This window comes from Knufia obscura (assembly GCF_036327395.1).
Source record: "Knufia obscura strain CCFEE 5817 isolate CBS 148926 chromosome Unknown scaffold_7, whole genome shotgun sequence".
Taxonomy (NCBI): domain Eukaryota; kingdom Fungi; phylum Ascomycota; class Eurotiomycetes; order Chaetothyriales; family Trichomeriaceae; genus Knufia; species Knufia obscura.
This window is the reverse complement of record NW_027042693.1, coordinates 685,241-702,879: the sequence shown is the minus strand read 5'-3', so window position 1 is coordinate 702,879 and position 17,639 is coordinate 685,241. Positions and strand designations below refer to the sequence as shown.

The 17,639-nt window shown below is 52.0% G+C and overlaps 6 protein-coding genes across 6 annotated transcripts; 2 read left to right on the top strand and 4 right to left on the bottom strand.

Annotated features, from left to right (window-relative positions):
• Positions 1 to 2,314: 2,314 nt before the first annotated feature.
• Positions 2,315 to 4,756, top strand: PMZ80_006457 (uncharacterized protein; the record flags this gene model as incomplete). Its single annotated transcript, XM_064874870.1, has 1 exon — positions 2,315 to 4,756. The coding sequence occupies one exon, from the start codon at positions 2,315 to 2,317 to the stop codon at positions 4,754 to 4,756; it is 2,442 nt and encodes an 813-aa protein (XP_064729270.1).
• Positions 4,757 to 6,116: 1,360 nt separating this feature from the next.
• PMZ80_006456 (uncharacterized protein) lies at positions 6,117 to 9,818 on the top strand (the record flags this gene model as incomplete). Its single annotated transcript, XM_064874869.1, has 1 exon — positions 6,117 to 9,818. One exon carries the CDS (start codon positions 6,117 to 6,119, stop codon positions 9,816 to 9,818), a length of 3,702 nt encoding a protein of 1,233 aa, XP_064729269.1.
• Positions 9,819 to 10,514: 696 nt separating this feature from the next.
• PMZ80_006455 (uncharacterized protein) lies at positions 10,515 to 11,076 on the bottom strand (the record flags this gene model as incomplete). Its single annotated transcript, XM_064874868.1, has 2 exons — positions 10,515 to 10,918; positions 10,980 to 11,076. The coding sequence occupies 2 exons, from the start codon at positions 11,074 to 11,076 to the stop codon at positions 10,515 to 10,517; spliced, it is 501 nt and encodes a 166-aa protein (XP_064729268.1).
• Positions 11,077 to 11,945: 869 nt separating this feature from the next.
• On the bottom strand, positions 11,946 to 12,828 carry PMZ80_006454 (uncharacterized protein; the record flags this gene model as incomplete). Its single annotated transcript, XM_064874867.1, has 2 exons — positions 11,946 to 12,349; positions 12,405 to 12,828. The coding sequence occupies 2 exons, from the start codon at positions 12,826 to 12,828 to the stop codon at positions 11,946 to 11,948; spliced, it is 828 nt and encodes a 275-aa protein (XP_064729267.1).
• A 547-nt stretch (positions 12,829 to 13,375) lies between these two features.
• Positions 13,376 to 15,146, bottom strand: HXT5_1 (hexose transporter hxt5; the record flags this gene model as incomplete). Its single annotated transcript, XM_064874866.1, has 2 exons — positions 13,376 to 14,902; positions 14,949 to 15,146. 2 exons carry the CDS (start codon positions 15,144 to 15,146, stop codon positions 13,376 to 13,378), a joined length of 1,725 nt encoding a protein of 574 aa, XP_064729266.1.
• A 921-nt stretch (positions 15,147 to 16,067) lies between these two features.
• PMZ80_006452 (uncharacterized protein) lies at positions 16,068 to 16,832 on the bottom strand (the record flags this gene model as incomplete). Its single annotated transcript, XM_064874865.1, has 1 exon — positions 16,068 to 16,832. One exon carries the CDS (start codon positions 16,830 to 16,832, stop codon positions 16,068 to 16,070), a length of 765 nt encoding a protein of 254 aa, XP_064729265.1.
• Between the last annotated feature and the right edge of the window lie 807 nt (positions 16,833 to 17,639).

The following is a 17,639-nucleotide window of genomic DNA, read 5'->3' as shown; positions in this document are numbered from 1 at the left end:
TCGCGTCCCTAGTTCTGAGTACCCGGGTCAAAGGAGATTAGGCACGGGTTAGACCAGCTGGCTCCTGGTGCCTTTGCGCTTATTGGCACGTGGCTGCCAATGCGCAAGTTCGTGGCTTGCATTCGTGCCTGGTGGGTTGCAGAAGCTGAACTGTGGCGGGCACAGTAGTACAGTACTATTGATTGAAAGAGATGGTTGGAAACTAACAGCCTCGAGACGAGAACCCGTAGCGTCCGAGCCTTGCCTTAGTGATGCGTAAGCGGCGCACCCGTACTGTAGCAGGAATTCGCGTACAGCGTGCTAGCAAGGTGGGTCAGCTTCGTAGCATCCAAATCATGAAAGCTCATCGGCTGTCTGCTTCCACCTTTTACCTGCACAGGAAATACCTTTTGTGCAAGATCTTCTTGTCCTGTCCACAAGTGAACCTTATTCCGACTTCGCTGAACTCAATTTCTCTTGGCCATCTATCCGGGGTCTTCGTCCAAGCCCAGCGCACTTCGTAGCTTGTCTCTGTTAACACGACTGGTTGAGTCAGGCGTGAGCTGGGTGGCGACCCTCCAGACGGCACTCTTGAAACATGAGTGGTCTATGAGACTTTGTCCAGGTTGAACATTGCTTGAACCTTCAATGCATCCTGCATGCTCTGTCACTGAAGTCGGCAATCGGGTCCTACTCTAGTTGCTGATGAAATAGGCTCGTTTGGTCTCAATCGAAACATCAACAAGCCTTTACACACTCAACTTCAGAGCCACATGCTAGAGTGCTGCTTGAGCACGCAGGCATGGATTCACTGTACATAAGTTTTCGCCACAACGAAGGTTAGGATGGATTTTCTGGGGTAGAGGTCCGATGTGTTGAGCATGAAGACAAATGTACAAGGGCTTTCCTCGTCACCTCGTTGCGTTGTTATTGGATCGAAGCGTCTATCAGAAGGTGAAAATTGGCTTCAGGTCGAGTCAGTAGTGCGACAGGCGGGAAAGGGTATGCACCATGAGTTAGTCGAGACAGTTCGCAGTTGAAAGCTTCTTCCAATCGAATACCATCGCACCTTCCCATTGTGCAGAACTTAAGGACTAATGGACCATAAACTTTCGATGCCTGCAGAAGATCACGAAGTGAGGAGCGCGATGCCCTGGTGTCTGTGTGCTAGTAACTTTCAAACTTCACCCTTTTGATCAGTTGTTGGATGCTCTCATGTCCGTCTCAAAGCAAGTCATCGAGAACTTGCAAAGATGTTCTGATCCTACACGTTGGCCCTATCCACCCCTTTGCAGCCACGAACGACCCTTGCTCACCCAACCATCCAATTGATCGACGTTCAGGCGGTGAATGTGGCTTCTTGCTCCATTTGTTAGGTTCACACATCGTACTGTATGTAAGAGGAAGTTTATCGCGCTTAACCCATGAGGCGAATTGAGTCAGGAATAAGGTTTGCTATGGATAGGTGGTTGCTTAACACTAGTATTAGTGGTAAGACTGCCCATGCAGCCACTGCTATCGCTATGGTCTTCGAGCGTTTCATCCCAGATCGAGCACATAAGATCACAAGAGGATGTGTGAGGCGGTCCCGAGCAGGGATACTTCCGAGAAGAAGACTTGCACAAGGACCGATGGAGGAATTATATGGGGTGAAGACAGTCCTTTCATTGTCACATCTCACAGCATCAGTAGTCCTTCTTACCACTCTCCTTACGCGCAAGCTTATCGAATCCGGGGTAGCAGATCAGCAAGCCAACCTGACCATTCGTGTCTATGGTACTCACCTCCATCACATTCATCTGTATATACAGCGTGGTCATTGCCACACACACTCCCCAGCATAGAACTTGGTGGGAAGCATATTTGCCTCCGGGGGAGTTTTCCATTTGCAACAAGTGCCCTTTCAGCTGCCGTGTGCCTGTAAGTGGCGTCATCCAGGTGCTAAACAGCGCAAGTCGGCAGCCGAAATTGTCGCTTCCGGGAAGTCTCTGTGGAACCTTGCCGCGGCTTAGGCAGTTAGGCGAGACCAATGGACGCCCCAACATCAACAACAAGCCCCCCGCTCCCACTCTCTGATTTGCATCGCCTACACCTCAGCTACCACACCCTCACGCCTGTGTCGTCGAATACAAGTGGTTGTGACAGCTCGGACGATCTAGACAATTCTTGCTACCCGGATTATTTCCTACAGCCAAACCGCCAGTACTATACATCGCACGCCGAGTATCCAACCTCATCGAATTTCTATCAGCACTCATACCAGCATCACCACCAACACCACCAACACCACCAGCATCCATATTTCAAGTCTGAATATGCTGGTTTGCCAACCGACATGGCCGAAATCCCACATGCGCCGCCTCAAGACCCAGGGTCCAAAGCGGAATACTCGGAGGATGGTGAGAAGCCTGGCATGCTTGAAATGGACCAAGAAGAAGTCGATGCCATTATCAGGAACAAGAGAAAAGTCAGAGATCCCAAAGCATGCTATGCCTGCCACCGTCGCAAAGTCAAGTGCGACCGCAATTTGCCGTGCGATTCCTGCGTCAAGAGGGACCATCCGGAATTGTGCTCGTATGAGCGACCTACTAAGCGGAGGCGCATCACACTGAACACCCCTCAGGCCCAGACAGAGGGCAGCCATCTGGAACCCGAAAGAATCGTCAACTCCGGCCCGAACATCACGGTACCAAAGGAACAGTGGGAACGTCTCAATGCAGAGCTGAGGCAGTTGAGAAGCAATACGAAGGAAGAGAAAGACGATGGTGCGAGCACTACAGCCGAAGAGCAGTCTGCCTCCGGCTTGGTTAGCCGATCAGACGAAGCCGACAGAGAGGGCGTGCACGCGCCCAGCAACCAGATGGGAACGATGCATCTCGGGTCGAGGTCTGTGTTGGCATATATGATCGGCAACAGAACGAAATCAACGCAAGATGTAGCCATGTCTCTGCTCGAAGAGAACATCCTACCGAACCTCGGGCTGGACAATGAAACTACGACGTACCCGTTTGTCGACCTCTGGAGCACAGATTCCAGTATGCAGGATGTTAGCAGCCTCCTCAAAGCACTTCCTGAGGACAGCCTATGTCGAGAGTTCTGGCTAACCTATCGCGACATTCCTTGCATCATATATCCCGTCGTCCCAGACAAACAAGCTTTTGATCAAACCTTGAACTACCTCCTCCAGCAACGCGCTCATATGACCAGGACAGGCGCCGAAATCGACCCGAACAGACCTTATGGCATATCCTTGCCTTGGCTGGCGTTGCTGTTCGCTGTACTGGCTTCTGGTTCACAGTCTACTGGTCGTCTAGCCAAAGAGAGAGAATTGACGTCCCAGGTATACATCTGCTGTTCCTACCAGGCACTGAGAATGTCCAACTTTCTGACGCATCCACAACTTGAGACCATCCAGGCCTTGCTTATCATCGGCAATGCCTTGTCATACAATATGAATCCAGGTGTCAGCTACATCCTCCTTGGCATGACTGTGCGGAGTGCTTTTAGCATGGGGCTGCACGTGCAATCAAAGGAATTCTCCGAACACGAGAACTACTTACGGTCACGCATTTGGTGGGCTCTTGCATGGCAAGACTCTCACTTCAGCGTCAGCTATGACCGGCCGAGCTCCACGTTACTATGCGCGCCAGATCTGCCCTTCACAAAGCACAGCACTCCAGGCACCAGAACCTATGTTGAAAGCATGACCCAGGTCATCAAGCTTACGCAGGAAATTCTCAGGGATCGAGTCATGAACTCGAAACATGCCATGAGCTGGTCGATGATCATGAAGTACAAGGACGAAGTGCACAGGATTTGGAAGGATGCATTGCCTCGACTATGCGATTCAAAACAGTGTGTTGCCATGACAGACCATCTGGAGAGACTGGCGTTACAGTTGCATTGCTCATACATGATCAGCGAGATATGCCGACCGGCGTTGAAAGAAGACCATCATCGTTCGCCCACATCACACCCCGCTGCTAAGCAATCCCCCATCGTCTCACCTGACACCACGCGAAGAAAATCTTCCTTATCCACAGGCTCACCCGCATCAACACCGGGTGATTCACAGCTAACGGGTCACCTCCGAGCCGAGTGCGTTAAATATCTCGAGAAGACTGTCGAAACTTATGTGGAGCTCAGAGATATCAATAAATTCGCTGCAAGATCATGGATTGGTATACAACGATCCATATCCGCAGCGTTCTTGCTTGGAGTCTTGCCAGAGACGAAACAAGAACCGCGTGTCATCAAAAAGCTTACTCAGCTTGAGAAGGGGATCGAGCAAAGCGCCATCGAGGATTCTGGGTTTTCCAAAGAGACAGACTCGAGAAGCCCGCTGGAGGGCAGACACCCGTTGTCACACGCACAGTCGAAAGACTCCCCACTCTGGGTCCGAAGCATGACAAAATCCCTCAATGCATTGTCAAACCTCAACGCGGCTCTTGCGGGTGGAAAAGCAAGCATATTCAGCAAACAGTTTTCCGGACCTTCTACGGGATTTCAACCAATACCACCTGCTCAAGCAGCGGCTATGTACAATACTCCTGTCGTTTCACCCGGAGCCGGCAACCCACCTCATGGACTGCCGCTGAACATGGCGAATTACCCGTATGCCTTCAATACCTCTGGTAGACCTGGTATGCCGACAACTCCTCAGATAATGCAAAATATGGGACCTTTCACCCCGGATTCTACAGGCGGTGATACATGGAACTACGGCAATATCACAGAAAGGGCATTGGAGTACGTTCAACCTGGATTGTGGGGTTAATCGGACAAGTCATGAGGCTACGGCGTTCAAGGTCACGAACAAGCATCAGCAAGGCGTTGCAGCGTTCTCAAAAGGTGACGTGTGTCCTGATAAAGCGGCTGCATAAGAGTAGATTGGACGTGGTTCTCCGGCGCTCTTGCTGCCAACATTTCGGCATGTGAATTCAACATCTTTCTTCGTCCTCAACTCCTCTAACCTCTTTGTTCTATCTTTCCATCATTGCTGATCAGCTCGAGAGGACGTCTTCGGCCAGAGCTATCGATACCCTTGGAGCACAATGAGCAGAAGATTTGCCAGTCGTGTTCGCGAGCTCAATCCTGCTTAGCGGGCCAGACATAACTTTTGCATCTCTACTGCCGCAACACCGTGCACCTTGTGAGATCACTACGCGCATGAATCAACCCTTCCGCATTTCCTTATAGTTTGCATTCGCTTAAAAAGGAGACGATGATGCTGACATGCAGGCTATGGCAATGATGAGGGTGTCTGTACCTATAATGCGTAACTAACCGCGTCAAGGATGATGCTCATGCTACGCCTAGTCGTTGATCCTTCGGCTGGCAGCAAAGCCCAGTCGAGCTCTACAGCGAACCCTTGTTCAGCACTGCAGATTTCGGACTGGTGACGCTGATATCCGTGGATGAGTTTGCCGACACTACATGACGCCAACTGTCTTGGCATTCACTGCAGGCGGTTTCAACAGAGCAACAGCGTCCTTGCGGTGTTACGCGCAACATCTTCCAAAGCAGGGTTCATTTCACCCACATAATCATTCCGCAGGCAGCAGCGAAACCGGTCGGTCATAGTCGAGAGGTCAGATAATTCAAGTCCAGGAACTCTTCCCCAGCTAACTATGTACGCTAGTGATCATCTGGATTAGCGCTCCGAACGGGTCTTGGCGTGCTTTGTAGTGCTTGCAAACATGATAAACCTCTGAACATTCAATACCAACAGTACCTGACAGCATCGACGCGGGCAGTGTGGGTGATTTAGTCAACTCCGTGCTATCTATGGGTGCCTATGAGCATCCGGATGGGCTCAAAATGACTGCGCAGCGTCTGCATAACCTGGAAATCAAGCCGCACAGTTGCGCAGCAGATCCACTAACGACAGGGGTAGCTGTCCAGTCGAAACGTCGCTGCCTTGACCTAGTCGTTACTACCTCAATCTGATCGATCCACGCACGCCTGACATTCAAGATCCAGGTAGATATGAACGCGACCATGACAGAATCTCTCAACGCTCTTTTGCCCTGCCATGACACCTTACTCAGGCACTCGCATCAGTCGCTGTCCCACGACATAACATTGATGGCGTGACTGACTGAGGTGAGCCGAGCCTGCCTTCCTCTATCAACATTATGGCCGACCAGTCTCTCTCAGAAAAACGCCGAAAACGCCGACCTGTACCGGAGACTGTCGTACAGCGATCCATGATTCAGCAAGCACAAGCTGCCGCTGCCTCCCGGATCGATCCTGCAGAATCCACTGGACAGGAGGGCTCCCTGCAAACGACTGAGCTCACCACTCCCGATCCAGCCGAGGACGACATACCTCCTCCTGCTTACGGCGGGATCTATGGGGAGATCCGCAACGAAAAGAACGGTCTGGGCACTAGTGCTCGTGTCACCGACGACGGCCGTGTCAACATCCGCATCAATCAGCTCAATCGCCGCTTATCCCAGATTTTCACTCCTGCTTTACGTCAACAGGTCCAGAGTGTCCAAGACAGTCGCTCGCCTCCCCCTCCCTACATTCCCCCTTCCTTGGGAGGCGAGGCCGGTGTTCCTCCACCCCCATGCTTGAACATCGTTATCCAGGTCGTGGGCTCGCGCGGAGACGTGCAACCCTTCGTTGCCTTGGGAAAAGTCTTGAAAGATACCTACGGCCATCGCGTACGATTGGCGACACATCCCAACTTTAAGGACTTTGTGCAGGAGAATGGCTTAGAATTCTTCAGTATCGGCGGCGATCCCTCCAGACTAATGGCCTTCATGGTCAAGAATCCCAGCCTGATGCCGGGCTTTCGCAGTCTACTGAGTGGAGATATTGGTCAGCGAAGAAGAGATGTTGCCGAGTACATTCAAGGCTGCTGGCGATCGTGCTACAAAGCCGGTGACGGGATGATTCGTGCTACCGACGATGACCTCTCTAAGCCTTCTGCAACCGACCCTAGCTCCGAGGACGCAGCAAGACCCTTCGTCGCCGACTGCATCATCGCCAATCCTCCAAGCTTTGCCCATATCCATTGCGCAGAGAAGCTGGGCATCCCTCTGCATATCATGTTCACTATGCCATATTCTCCTACCAAGGCCTTTCCGCATCCGCTGGCCAACATCCAAACCTCCAATGTTGACCCTCAACTCACTAATTACTTAAGCTACACCATGATCGAAGTTCTCTCGTGGCAGGGCATCGGTGATATCATTAACCGCTTTCGCGCGAAGTGTCTCGGTTTGGATCCCGTAAGTTTGATCTGGGCCCCCGGAATGCTGCAGCGTCTCAAAGTCCCGCACACTTACTGCTGGTCTCCAGCTCTGATACCCAAACCGAAGGATTGGGCCCCTCATATATCCATTTCCGGGTTCTACTTTTTCAACTCAGCATCTGACTACACGCCTGACCCCGAGTTCCAGGCATTCCTCGACGCCGGTCCACCCCCTGTCTATATAGGGTTCGGAAGTATCGTTCTAGACGATCCTGATGCGATGACGGAGCTCGTTTTCGAAGCCGTGAGGAAGACCGGCCAGCGTGTCCTTCTTTCAAAAGGCTGGGGAGGTATGGGCGCGGATCTCCGTATCCCCGGCGCCGTCTTCGTACTAGGTAACGTACCCCATGACTGGCTTTTTAAGCATGTCTCGTGCGTCGTGCACCACGGTGGCGCAGGAACCACAGCGGCAGGAATTACCGCAGGGCGGCCGACTGTAGTCGTTCCCTTCTTTGGAGATCAGCCTTTCTGGGGCGCCATGGTCGCACGGGCAGGCGCCGGCCCCGAGCCAATCCCTCACAAACAGCTTACAGCCGACAAACTAGCCGATGCCATCAATTTCTGCCTGAAACCCGAAAGCCTGGAGTGTGCCAAAGAACTCGCAAGCAAGATTGCGGCGGAGCGAGGCAGCGATATGGGTGCTCAATTGTTCCATCAACATCTCGAGGCTGACCGACTCCGTTGTACCCTTGCACCGTCTCGACCCGCTACGTGGCGTATCAAGCGCACACAGGTCAGGTTGAGCGCGTTTGCTGCCTGTACTTTGGCGAATGCAAAATTTCTAGATTTCCATGAATTGAAGCTCTTCAGACCACAGGAATATAACGTCGACGAAGGTCCGTGGGATCCAGTATCTGGAGGTGCTGCGGCGTGTTACAGGGCGTTCAGCGGCATGGCCATGGGGGTGGTCGAAACTCCCATGGAGACGTTAAAACCTTTCCGCGTTCCGTTCGGGTCCAGCCGACAGCAGTCCCAAGAATCAGTGCCGACCATCGCAAGGAAAAGTCAGCCCTCACATACAGGGGAAGAATCAACTCCGCTGACTTCGCCAAGACAAAGTCAGACGAGCTTGCATGTGCAGGACTCTCTTGCTCGTGTTCGGAATCCTGCCAAGGTCTCCGGTCTGTCATCTCCCACCTCGACCATTGGATCAAGCTCTACGTCCGATACCTTGCAAGGTCAGCTGAATCCCAAACAAGGCGAAACTAGCCGAAGACGAGTCCGCAGCCGGAACGAACTTGGCCTCGACAAGGACCGTGACATGCTGCGTCAGACTGGCCCTCATACGAGCAAAGGCCTCGGACGTTCCTTGAAGGCCTTTGTGCAGACACCTATGGAAGTCTCAGTGAGTTTGACCAAAGGGTTTCACAATATGCCTAAGCTTTGGGGAGACGATACCGTGCGCCCTCAAGAACAAGTCAGCGATCTCAAGTCAGGCGCCATGGCAGCAGGAAAAGAATTCGGCTATGGCTGGTACGATGGCGTTACTGGCCTGGTCACTCAGCCCTGGCAAGGCGCCCAAAAAGAGGGTGCTAGCGGCTTTGTCAAGGGATTCGGCAAAGGGGTTGCAGGGTTTGCAACCAAGCCATTCGCAGGCTTTTCTGGCCTTCTCGGCTATACGATGAAAGGGGTACACAAAGAGGTGCAGAACTTATTCGGCAGCAATGTGCAGAATTACATCGTCGCATCGAGGGTAGCTCAAGGATACGAGGAGTGGCTGCAGAGCTCCGATGCAGAAAAGCAGGACGTCATCGTTCGGTGGAAGCTGATCCAGAAATACCTAAAGAAGAAACAATCTGATGAGATGGTGAAAGATGTCCTGGAAGCACAGCGAAAGCAGAATATAGAGGATACAGCCGCCCACCAGAGAGGTGGGTATACCGCGAATTTCGCTCAGTCCGCGAGTGCAGATACTCTGACACTAGATCCCGAGAGTGCCATGCTCGCCATGAATGGTTCACAGTCCCCTGAAGAATCGCTCAACGCGGCTGAAATAGACGAAACTATCCGACTATCAGTCCAGGAGACGTCACATAGAGACGACGAAGAGGATGCCAATATGGAGCGGGCGATCCAGGAAAACGTGTCTCAGCTTCAGCGCCAACGACAACCAGCTGCTGATCATCAGGCAGAGCAAGAGAACTTGCGCCAGGCGATAGCGGCTAGCGAAACCGAAGCTCAGCGACACGCAACCGAAGCACTAGAATTCAAGAAACAGCTGGAGCGAGTCATGGTGCAGAGTGTGTTCGATCAGAGAAAGAGTGGGACCGACAGGGAATCGGAGCCGGTTATAAATCTCTATAATGACGACGACGAGGAGTACGAGGCTGGTGCATCATCAAGCGTTCGGCCACCTCGTCCGTATGATCCGGGACATCTCGCGGGCACTACGCAGAATGAGTTCGAGACGCAACAACAGGGACGGCCAGGGGAGAAAACGACACAAGAGAGAATGGAAGAAGAGATTGTGATGGAGTACGTTAAGAAGCAAAGCCTCTTGGAAGTGTACCATCAGAACAAAGGCAAGAGGCGTGCCACAGCGACAGAGGTTAACGACGATGAAGAAGGAGAATGATACAGGGTCTCATCGAATTTCATAGCCGGGAAGTCATATTACTGACGCCGTTACGAGTCAACGATTCTCAACGTGGTTTTCAATGTCGATGCGAGGCAAGAGTCGAGCAATGCCCGGAGAATGCCGAGACGACAGGAAGACAGTCATTTTCAAGCCCGGAGAACCCCGAAATGCCAAGTTTCCTCCTTTTGACACACCTCTTAACTTGAACAGTCCGCCAGCACTGCTGAGCGTGAGATATCGGAGGGGAATTAGTGACCAGACGCGTATTGGTCACTAACAATGACTGTCGCAAAGTGAGGCATAACGACCAGCGTTGCACTTGTCGAAATCCGTAACTTTTAGCCTCAAGTGAATCACTTATGACAGTGTCCGAGATTTTGGCGAACGAAGTCACATACGCACGAGAGCAATCAAAAGTCATTCATCGTCTTGCTTTCGAAAGCGACCTTTCCATCTGAACATTACATATTTCATCATGATTCAAAGCAGAGGCATCAACATCTGGCTCCTTGCCAGTCCTTTTTTCTTATGAGAACATATTACTCAAGCATGAACATTGCAAAAAACCATTCTCAAAAGACGACGTCGAGACTTCCAATGGCCCATAGCGCGTCGGATATTTCTGATGTTCACAAATATCCCATGCCGCCAACCAGACAGTTGCAACGGAACCTCTCGTAGAAGTCCTCAACCTCAACGCCTTGGATGGCGAGCTCTGCCAAAGACGAGCTTAACAGTCATAGTCGTGGTAACCACGAACAGCAGCCACTCCAACGCCCCAAAGACCGTCGCCGCCTTGAGCGTCCCACAGCCATTCTCTTCCGCGGGACACGCATTGCTCCCTATGTTGACAGCCACAGCAACGAAACCGGCAAGCCATGAAAGCAGCGCCACAGCCTCGACACCGACACGAACATAGCCAAGCAATACATGATCCGCGAACCTGATCCCGGCAATGAGGAGGAAGATGACGCCCAGAACTGTCCACGCAGCACAGAACATTAGGAAGCCCCACGCGTCCGGGACGCCGTAGTAGTTGTAGAAGTCGCCAAATTCGAAGTGTTCGTGGACAGTGTGGCCATGGAACACGTGGATAGCTAGACGATGGGTTAGATTCAATGGTGCGTTGATAGAGGAGGATGTATGGGTTCTTCGTACCGTGACCGTCTGTTCCCATGGTGATGATGGCGAGAATGAGCTGCAGCGCTCGGAGAGTAAGGTCAACCGTTCTGTTCGCCGCTGTGTTTAGAGCCATGATGTGCAGCGATCTCTGAACCGACGTCGTTCTATAGCGAAGAGAACGCGCTGGAGCCCAAAGTTGCTGTTCCGAGAGGGCACGGCTGTCTTTCGTGCAGTCAAAATCCTGAGGACTGGTGTCCAGCCCTGTATAGCGCAGGTATTGTCAGTCTTGACGACGAGGGCCGGTAGTGCAGGGTATTGTGAAGGCTCTGTGCTTGGTTCGTGAGGAGGTGATATATATACCAATGAATTCAGCGACTCGGGAACACAACGCAGAAGAATAAATACCTCTAGACCTGACTTGAAGGAGCTGGTAGCTGATTGGCAGCAAGGAATCAAGCCAGGACGGCTCCATGTCTGAAGGCCAGGCAACAGAATTGATTCTAAGCGAAGCGTGCTGAGCGCGTGTGTTGCTGTCCAATTTCGTCTGCGGAGCGCTCTTCCATTGATCATGAGAAGAAGCTCAAATTTCAGAGCTGCCTATTTCTGAGTGTATCGAAGGCTTGACTTTGTCTCATGAGTTAGGAGTAGAAGATTTGTCTCCCACTCGCTACTCACGAGCAGGCCTTGGCATACCTTTCTTTCCACATTGGGCAAGCGAGGTAAGAAGGAGTAGGCAGGTACATTTCCGCGCGACTTCCGCTCCTCTGCGAGATCGTCCTGGTAAGGGCACCGTAGTACCTTTCTTTTCGCGATGAATAGCAGGCCACGACTGTGCCCAGAGCCTACAGTCTTTGAGCCCGTCTTCGTTCGAGTTGTGGTTGTGTGAATGAGTGCTTTCTCAAAGACTGCTCGACTACCAAGGACTTTAATAGCATCTTTGCTTCTGTCCGGCATTCAATGCAGCATGCGACCTTTGGAACGAGACAAGTCCACTAAACCTGGTCAACTCATGTCCCCGCCGACAGTACCAGCATCCTCCGCAATCTTCGTCCGACAACAAACCAAAGAGTCAGGGACCCCACTTTCTGCATTCACCACTTTCAGCGAAGCATATATCCTGTATCCGGATTGCTCGAGCGTCTCCACGATAGCTAACAGCATCAGTCGCACCTCCACCGCCTTCTCTCCATCCGCGAGTAAGTACGATTTCTTCAATCTGATTTCCATCTTATCCTCAACGTAAGCACTTTCTTTACTCCATCCTGCCACTTTGAAGCAGTGTATCAGCTGTTGTGAGACTCCAGCCGGTGCGTCATGGACAGTGATTCTGTCCATCTGGTCGAACGATATTGTGAAAAAGCGTATTGGTGGCATTGTCTCGTCATGTTTTCGGAACACCAGCGTATCTACAATAATACTGTCAGCTATTCCCCAAACACAGCATCCTATCATATGACACACCTTTTTGACTCAGCTTCGCTCCTACCGTCACACTCGCATCATAAACCCACCCCAAGTCATGCAGCCCCTGCAATAGCACCCGGATAAACTTGTGCGTCTTCACGTTCCCGCGTTCATCGTCCTTCCAGGGCTTGCCTCTCAGCTGGAATTCATACGCGAGGTTATACCATCCAAACCACTGAATCCCATCTGGCCATGCTAATCTGACCAGACTGCTTGCTTTGCCGTCGTACACTGTGGGGAAGTTGATGAAGCGGATATGATCGATCATATTGAAGGAGATCACGGCGAATGTGGGAGAGGTTGAAAGTGTCTGATAAGGTGGTGGTGATGGTGTGGAGGATGAAGCGGCAGCGTGATTGGGAGAGTTGCTTGTTGTTTCCGCTGTGATTGTCGGGCGGGGTTTGCTGGCCTCGGTCGTCATGCTTGCTGATGTGCCTTGTAAATCAGAGTCAGATCAATGATTGGGGTGTAAGGAGGCGAATGCTGGCTGGTACGTTCACTCATCAACTCTTGGATAAAGAATGTCCAGCTGTCTGTTCATTTGGCGTCTCTTGAGTTGGGAAGTAGCTGGGTTTGAGGCACGCGCATGTTGCGGCCTTTTGTGAAGAACTAGATGCATTCAGTGGGCATCCTAAGCTCACCTAGGATCTACCAAGTCTGGCGCGTGCTTACGAGGGCATTTCGAAGGAACTTTGGGTCGTTGTTATTGTGCTCAGGTGAGGCAGATGCAAGTTGGAATCTTGAGTCAAGGTTTGGTCCGCGAGTCGAAATCAGACCTCATTGGATGCAAGCTATGAGGTGGAGGTACCTGCCTGTTCCGGTTGCAACGGCTTCGCGGGTAGGCGGGATCAACCGCTCCAAGGTGCCGATACTGTTGGTCTATAGCAAGGTGGACGCTGACAAACACTTATTGAGTACTCACGACGGATTAACGAGGCCCAATCGTGCTGCTTGTCCTGACGGTCCTCCTAATTGACATGCGCAGACCCTGCCCTCCCAGTCTCGGCGTAATGCTTCTCCATCACCGAGTTCGACCGCACCTGCGCAGAGCTATTGGCCCTGGACCCACTCCTGCTCGCTCTGCTGCCTCGTCTGCTGGCGTACGCTTCACTAGCTCTCCGATCCGTGCTGCTCAAAGTTTCACCCTCCGGAACCACCCATTTCGCGCTCTTCCACGGCTTGACTCTCATCAAGAACATCGTATCAATCTCCTCCAAGCTCTTCCCACTCGTTTCAGGCAGGAAGAAATAAACCACCAGCACAGCGATGAAGTTGCATGCCGCGAAGAGGTACCCATAACTGAAGCCGATATCGCTCGTGATGAACGGGGTCGCGAATCCGATGAAGAAATTGAAGAGCCAGTTGCTCGCGGCACAGAGCGCGATACATGTACTTCTGTAGCGTGAAGGGTATATTTCGCTCGTCACCGCCCACGCCTGTGGTCCCCAGGTGCTCGCAAAAGCAGCGATGAAGAGGCAAGCGAACACGATCATCACATAGCCGATAGTGGCATCGTTGCCCTGTGGGTTCTCAAGAGCGAAGTACCCCAGCGACGCGAAGACCATGTAGCACATAAACATCCATGCAGCACCGAGAGTGAGGCACATGCGGCGACCGTACTTCTCGACCATGTAGAGACCTGGAAATGTTGTCACGACGTTGACGGCGCCAAGGATGATCTGTGTAATGAAGGGGTTGTTCAAGCCGACGGATTGAAAGATCGTTGTACCGTAGTAGAAGAAGAAATTTGCACCTGTCATTTGTTGAAGAGCTTGGATTGTCATACCTAGGATGGTCCGGTAGAACATTCGTGGTCCAGTGAAGACTTCGGTGAGTGAAGGTTTACCACCTTCAAGTTCGATTGCGAGTTTCTGTTGCATTTCCTCGAGCTGTTTCTTGACGACTTTGTGGCGTGGACTAACGCCGTAGAAGGTTGCGATGCTGTGAGTGGCGGACTCGACGTTGCCATGTCGAAATTCGTGACGTGGAGTTTCGGGGAAGAACAGGATACCGACACCGAGAACGAATGCCCAAAAGAAGGAGATACCAACGGGTACACGCCACTGTGGTGTGCCAGAGAGGTTCACGCAGCCAAAGTTGATGAGATAGGCAATCAAGATACCAATCGTAATGAACAGCTGGTAGCAGCAGACAATGGCCCCTCGAATGTGAGCTGGTGCGCTTTCTCCCTGGTACGCAGGTACCATGACTGACAGGCCACCGATAGAGAAACCAGAGATAATACGCCCCATCATCATGATCCACCAGTAGGGGTATTGAGCTGCAATCTGAAAAACGTTGCCGAGGCAGAAGATGATGCACCAGAGACAGATGCTGTACTTTCGGCCGAGTCGTCTATTGTTGGCGATAGGGCCTGCGATCAGAGCACCAACGAGCGTGCCAATGGAGAGCATAGCGACGATGAGACCGGTTCGGATGTCACTTAGCTCAAGGGTTTCGCGATTATCGGCGAATTGGTATCTGAAGTTGTCCATCTAGACCTGTCAACAACCGTCTTCCGTGAATGGAAGGCTCACTCACCTGCAAGAATCCACTGATCTGGCCCGTATCGTATCCGAAGCAAATTCCGCCCATCGAGACTAAGATGGCCATCAAGAAGGTCCGGACAGTGAGAAATGGCACCTTCGAGTCATCGTTAAACTCTGCATTCTTAAGAAGTGCCGGGGTGTTCTGAGCTGGGCTATCGCCCGCTACCGTCGAAGATCTTGATGAGTCCATATTCTAGGACACAACGAGGTTCGAGTCCTGGCGCAAGAGAGTCAAGATAGGGCCAGAACTTGCCTGCCAGGAGCAAAAGGACAAACTAAAGTATTTGCATTTTAGGAGCACCAGGATCTTAGGAGGCAGCGACTTGTAGCATCGTAAGTCGACGCGTCGACGTCATTCTTCGTATCTGCGACCGCATCGCAGTAATTTGGCCTGAGCTTCCTTGCTCACGCGACAGGAAGAGTAAGAAAGGCCAAGATGAGTACGGCCGGATACAGGCAAATTCTCCTCTGTTGTAACCATAAAGCGCAGAGCCGTCAGGAGACAAGCATTGACTCGGGCCGCTTGTTGACCAACTCGACGTCATGTTGGCTTCTGAAAGTCTTTACCACACGCGCGTAGTTTGTGTTTGGCCATTGGGAGTGCTCCCTGTGGATGTGAAGAAGTTTGGTGGAAATTCTCTCTCGTCGGTCAACTGACGATCAGATCTTGGATGACGGAGGACGAGGCGGGTGGAGCGGTAGATTCGCCGACTCGGCAAATTCTTGGCACGGTTAGTGGCTCCTGAAGAAAACACCAAGAACATTACTAGTATCAAGACACTGTTGCGGTTCATGCCAAGCGGCGCACGATGCTTCGGCAGGCACAACCTAATTTGGGTTCATCATCCGACTTAAAGTCAGCTTCCATATGGCCCGCGCCTCAAAAGAAGGCGACCACATAAGAGGGAATGGAGGTGCTGCAGCAGATTAATGCGCCTACCAGCTGTAGGAACGCCGTCGCATACCAAAGGGCAAAAAGATTGCCTTCATGATGCTCGAGTCCTAGCTAGATATACAGTAATACTCATGATTCGTGAACTAGCCTGAAGGCACGACATTTCTGTATGCTGCCGCAAACTGGAATCAAACATAGGCCCTAGAAACGGGACCACTATTCCTCCACTTCGTAGCAGACGAACTTCTTTGGGGTGCCAGTGCTGCCTGGCAAGGTTGTAATAACAGCCGAGCTAGTTGCTGAAGCTGTGATAGAAGCTGTAACAGATGTGGTAGCCGCAGTGCTGCTGGCGATGGCGATATTGGTAGAGACGCTAGAGCTGATAATAAGGGTGCCGGTTGCACTTCGAGTCGCTGTCTGGAGGGTTGTTGGAATGGAGGTGACAGTCGAGTTGCCGAAGGTACCTGTAGCAGAGGCAGAAGCAGATGCTGTCGTGCTTGGCGTGTTTCTGCCATCCGATCCACCAGCACCAGCCATGAGAGCTGGACCTGGGATAGGATATTCAGAGTCGACCTGATAGATGTTGTAGACAAGACCTGGGTCCTCTGCAGTGTACAGAGCTGTACCAAGAGTACCTTCGCTCAGGCCGTCAGAGCCAGATCCAGTGACCTCCAAGTTGACGCACTGTGGGTATGCTTGAGCACCCCCAACCTCCCCAGCGCTGTGAAGAGCGATGTTTTCGTGTCGCAGAACGTACTTGCCGGGTGCGATCGTGGATGGAATAGTTGTGACCCAAGTGTTGTTATTGGCAATCATCTCATCACTTGCCCATACTCCTGGTGCTGCGCTGCTGTGGATGCGTCCAGCTTCATCGATCTTGTTAAACTTTAGCGCCGTCTTGTCGGTATCTGTGCATTCGCCATTGCAGTTGGCGAGGTAGCTAAGCATGGGACGTGATGAGACTCTGGCCATGCAGTCCATTGAAGTTCGACTTTGCCACCTGCTGCCACAGTGGCATATGCCTGCCCAGGTGTAGCCCCGAGGTGGCAGATGATATCAGGAGACGCGTAGTCAGCAACGAAGCCATTCCCAAGGTTTTCCGGATCAGACCAACCAGCAACAGCGGGTGGATTTTGCGCGTATTGGAAGCTCGGGTTGTAGCCTTGGTAATAGGCGCCATCGGCAACGATCCCGGAAACATAGCCGTGAGCAGAAACTCGAGCGAGGAGAGTAGTGGCCACGGCCAAGATGGATGTTCTGCTGTAAGACATGTTGATCCTTGAGGTTTTTGAATATTGAAAAAAGAGCGGATCTGCTGGTACTCTCAAAGTACTGCTGTTAGAACGAATGCAAATGGTCACAGACCAGAAATGAAGGACCTGCTTCTTTAGCTAGAAAGGATGAAGGACTTTGCTTGCTGAGAAGCAGAGTTGGAGAGCGGGAGGCACGTCCATCATATATCTCATTACCTTGTATTCTGGCTAAAAGGAATCCTTGCTTGCAGGGAAGACAACATCCCTCAAAGTGAGATTGCCGACCACAAGCGGCTTGACCACGAACATGTTGCTGATCGACGGATACACTGAACTCGGTTCATGGCTAATGGTGGGTAAGTCAGCTGCGGAACATCAGGCGAACAGGGCATCACGAACCAGATTCCGATGGGGGTGTACCACAAACGTGCTTGGCGTGCCGTTTCAGATAAGGCTGGTAGAGCATGTACCGAGCCCGTTATGGAAGCTGATGAGATCGTATGGCGCCAGCAACCAACAGAACAGCTGCAGCCGA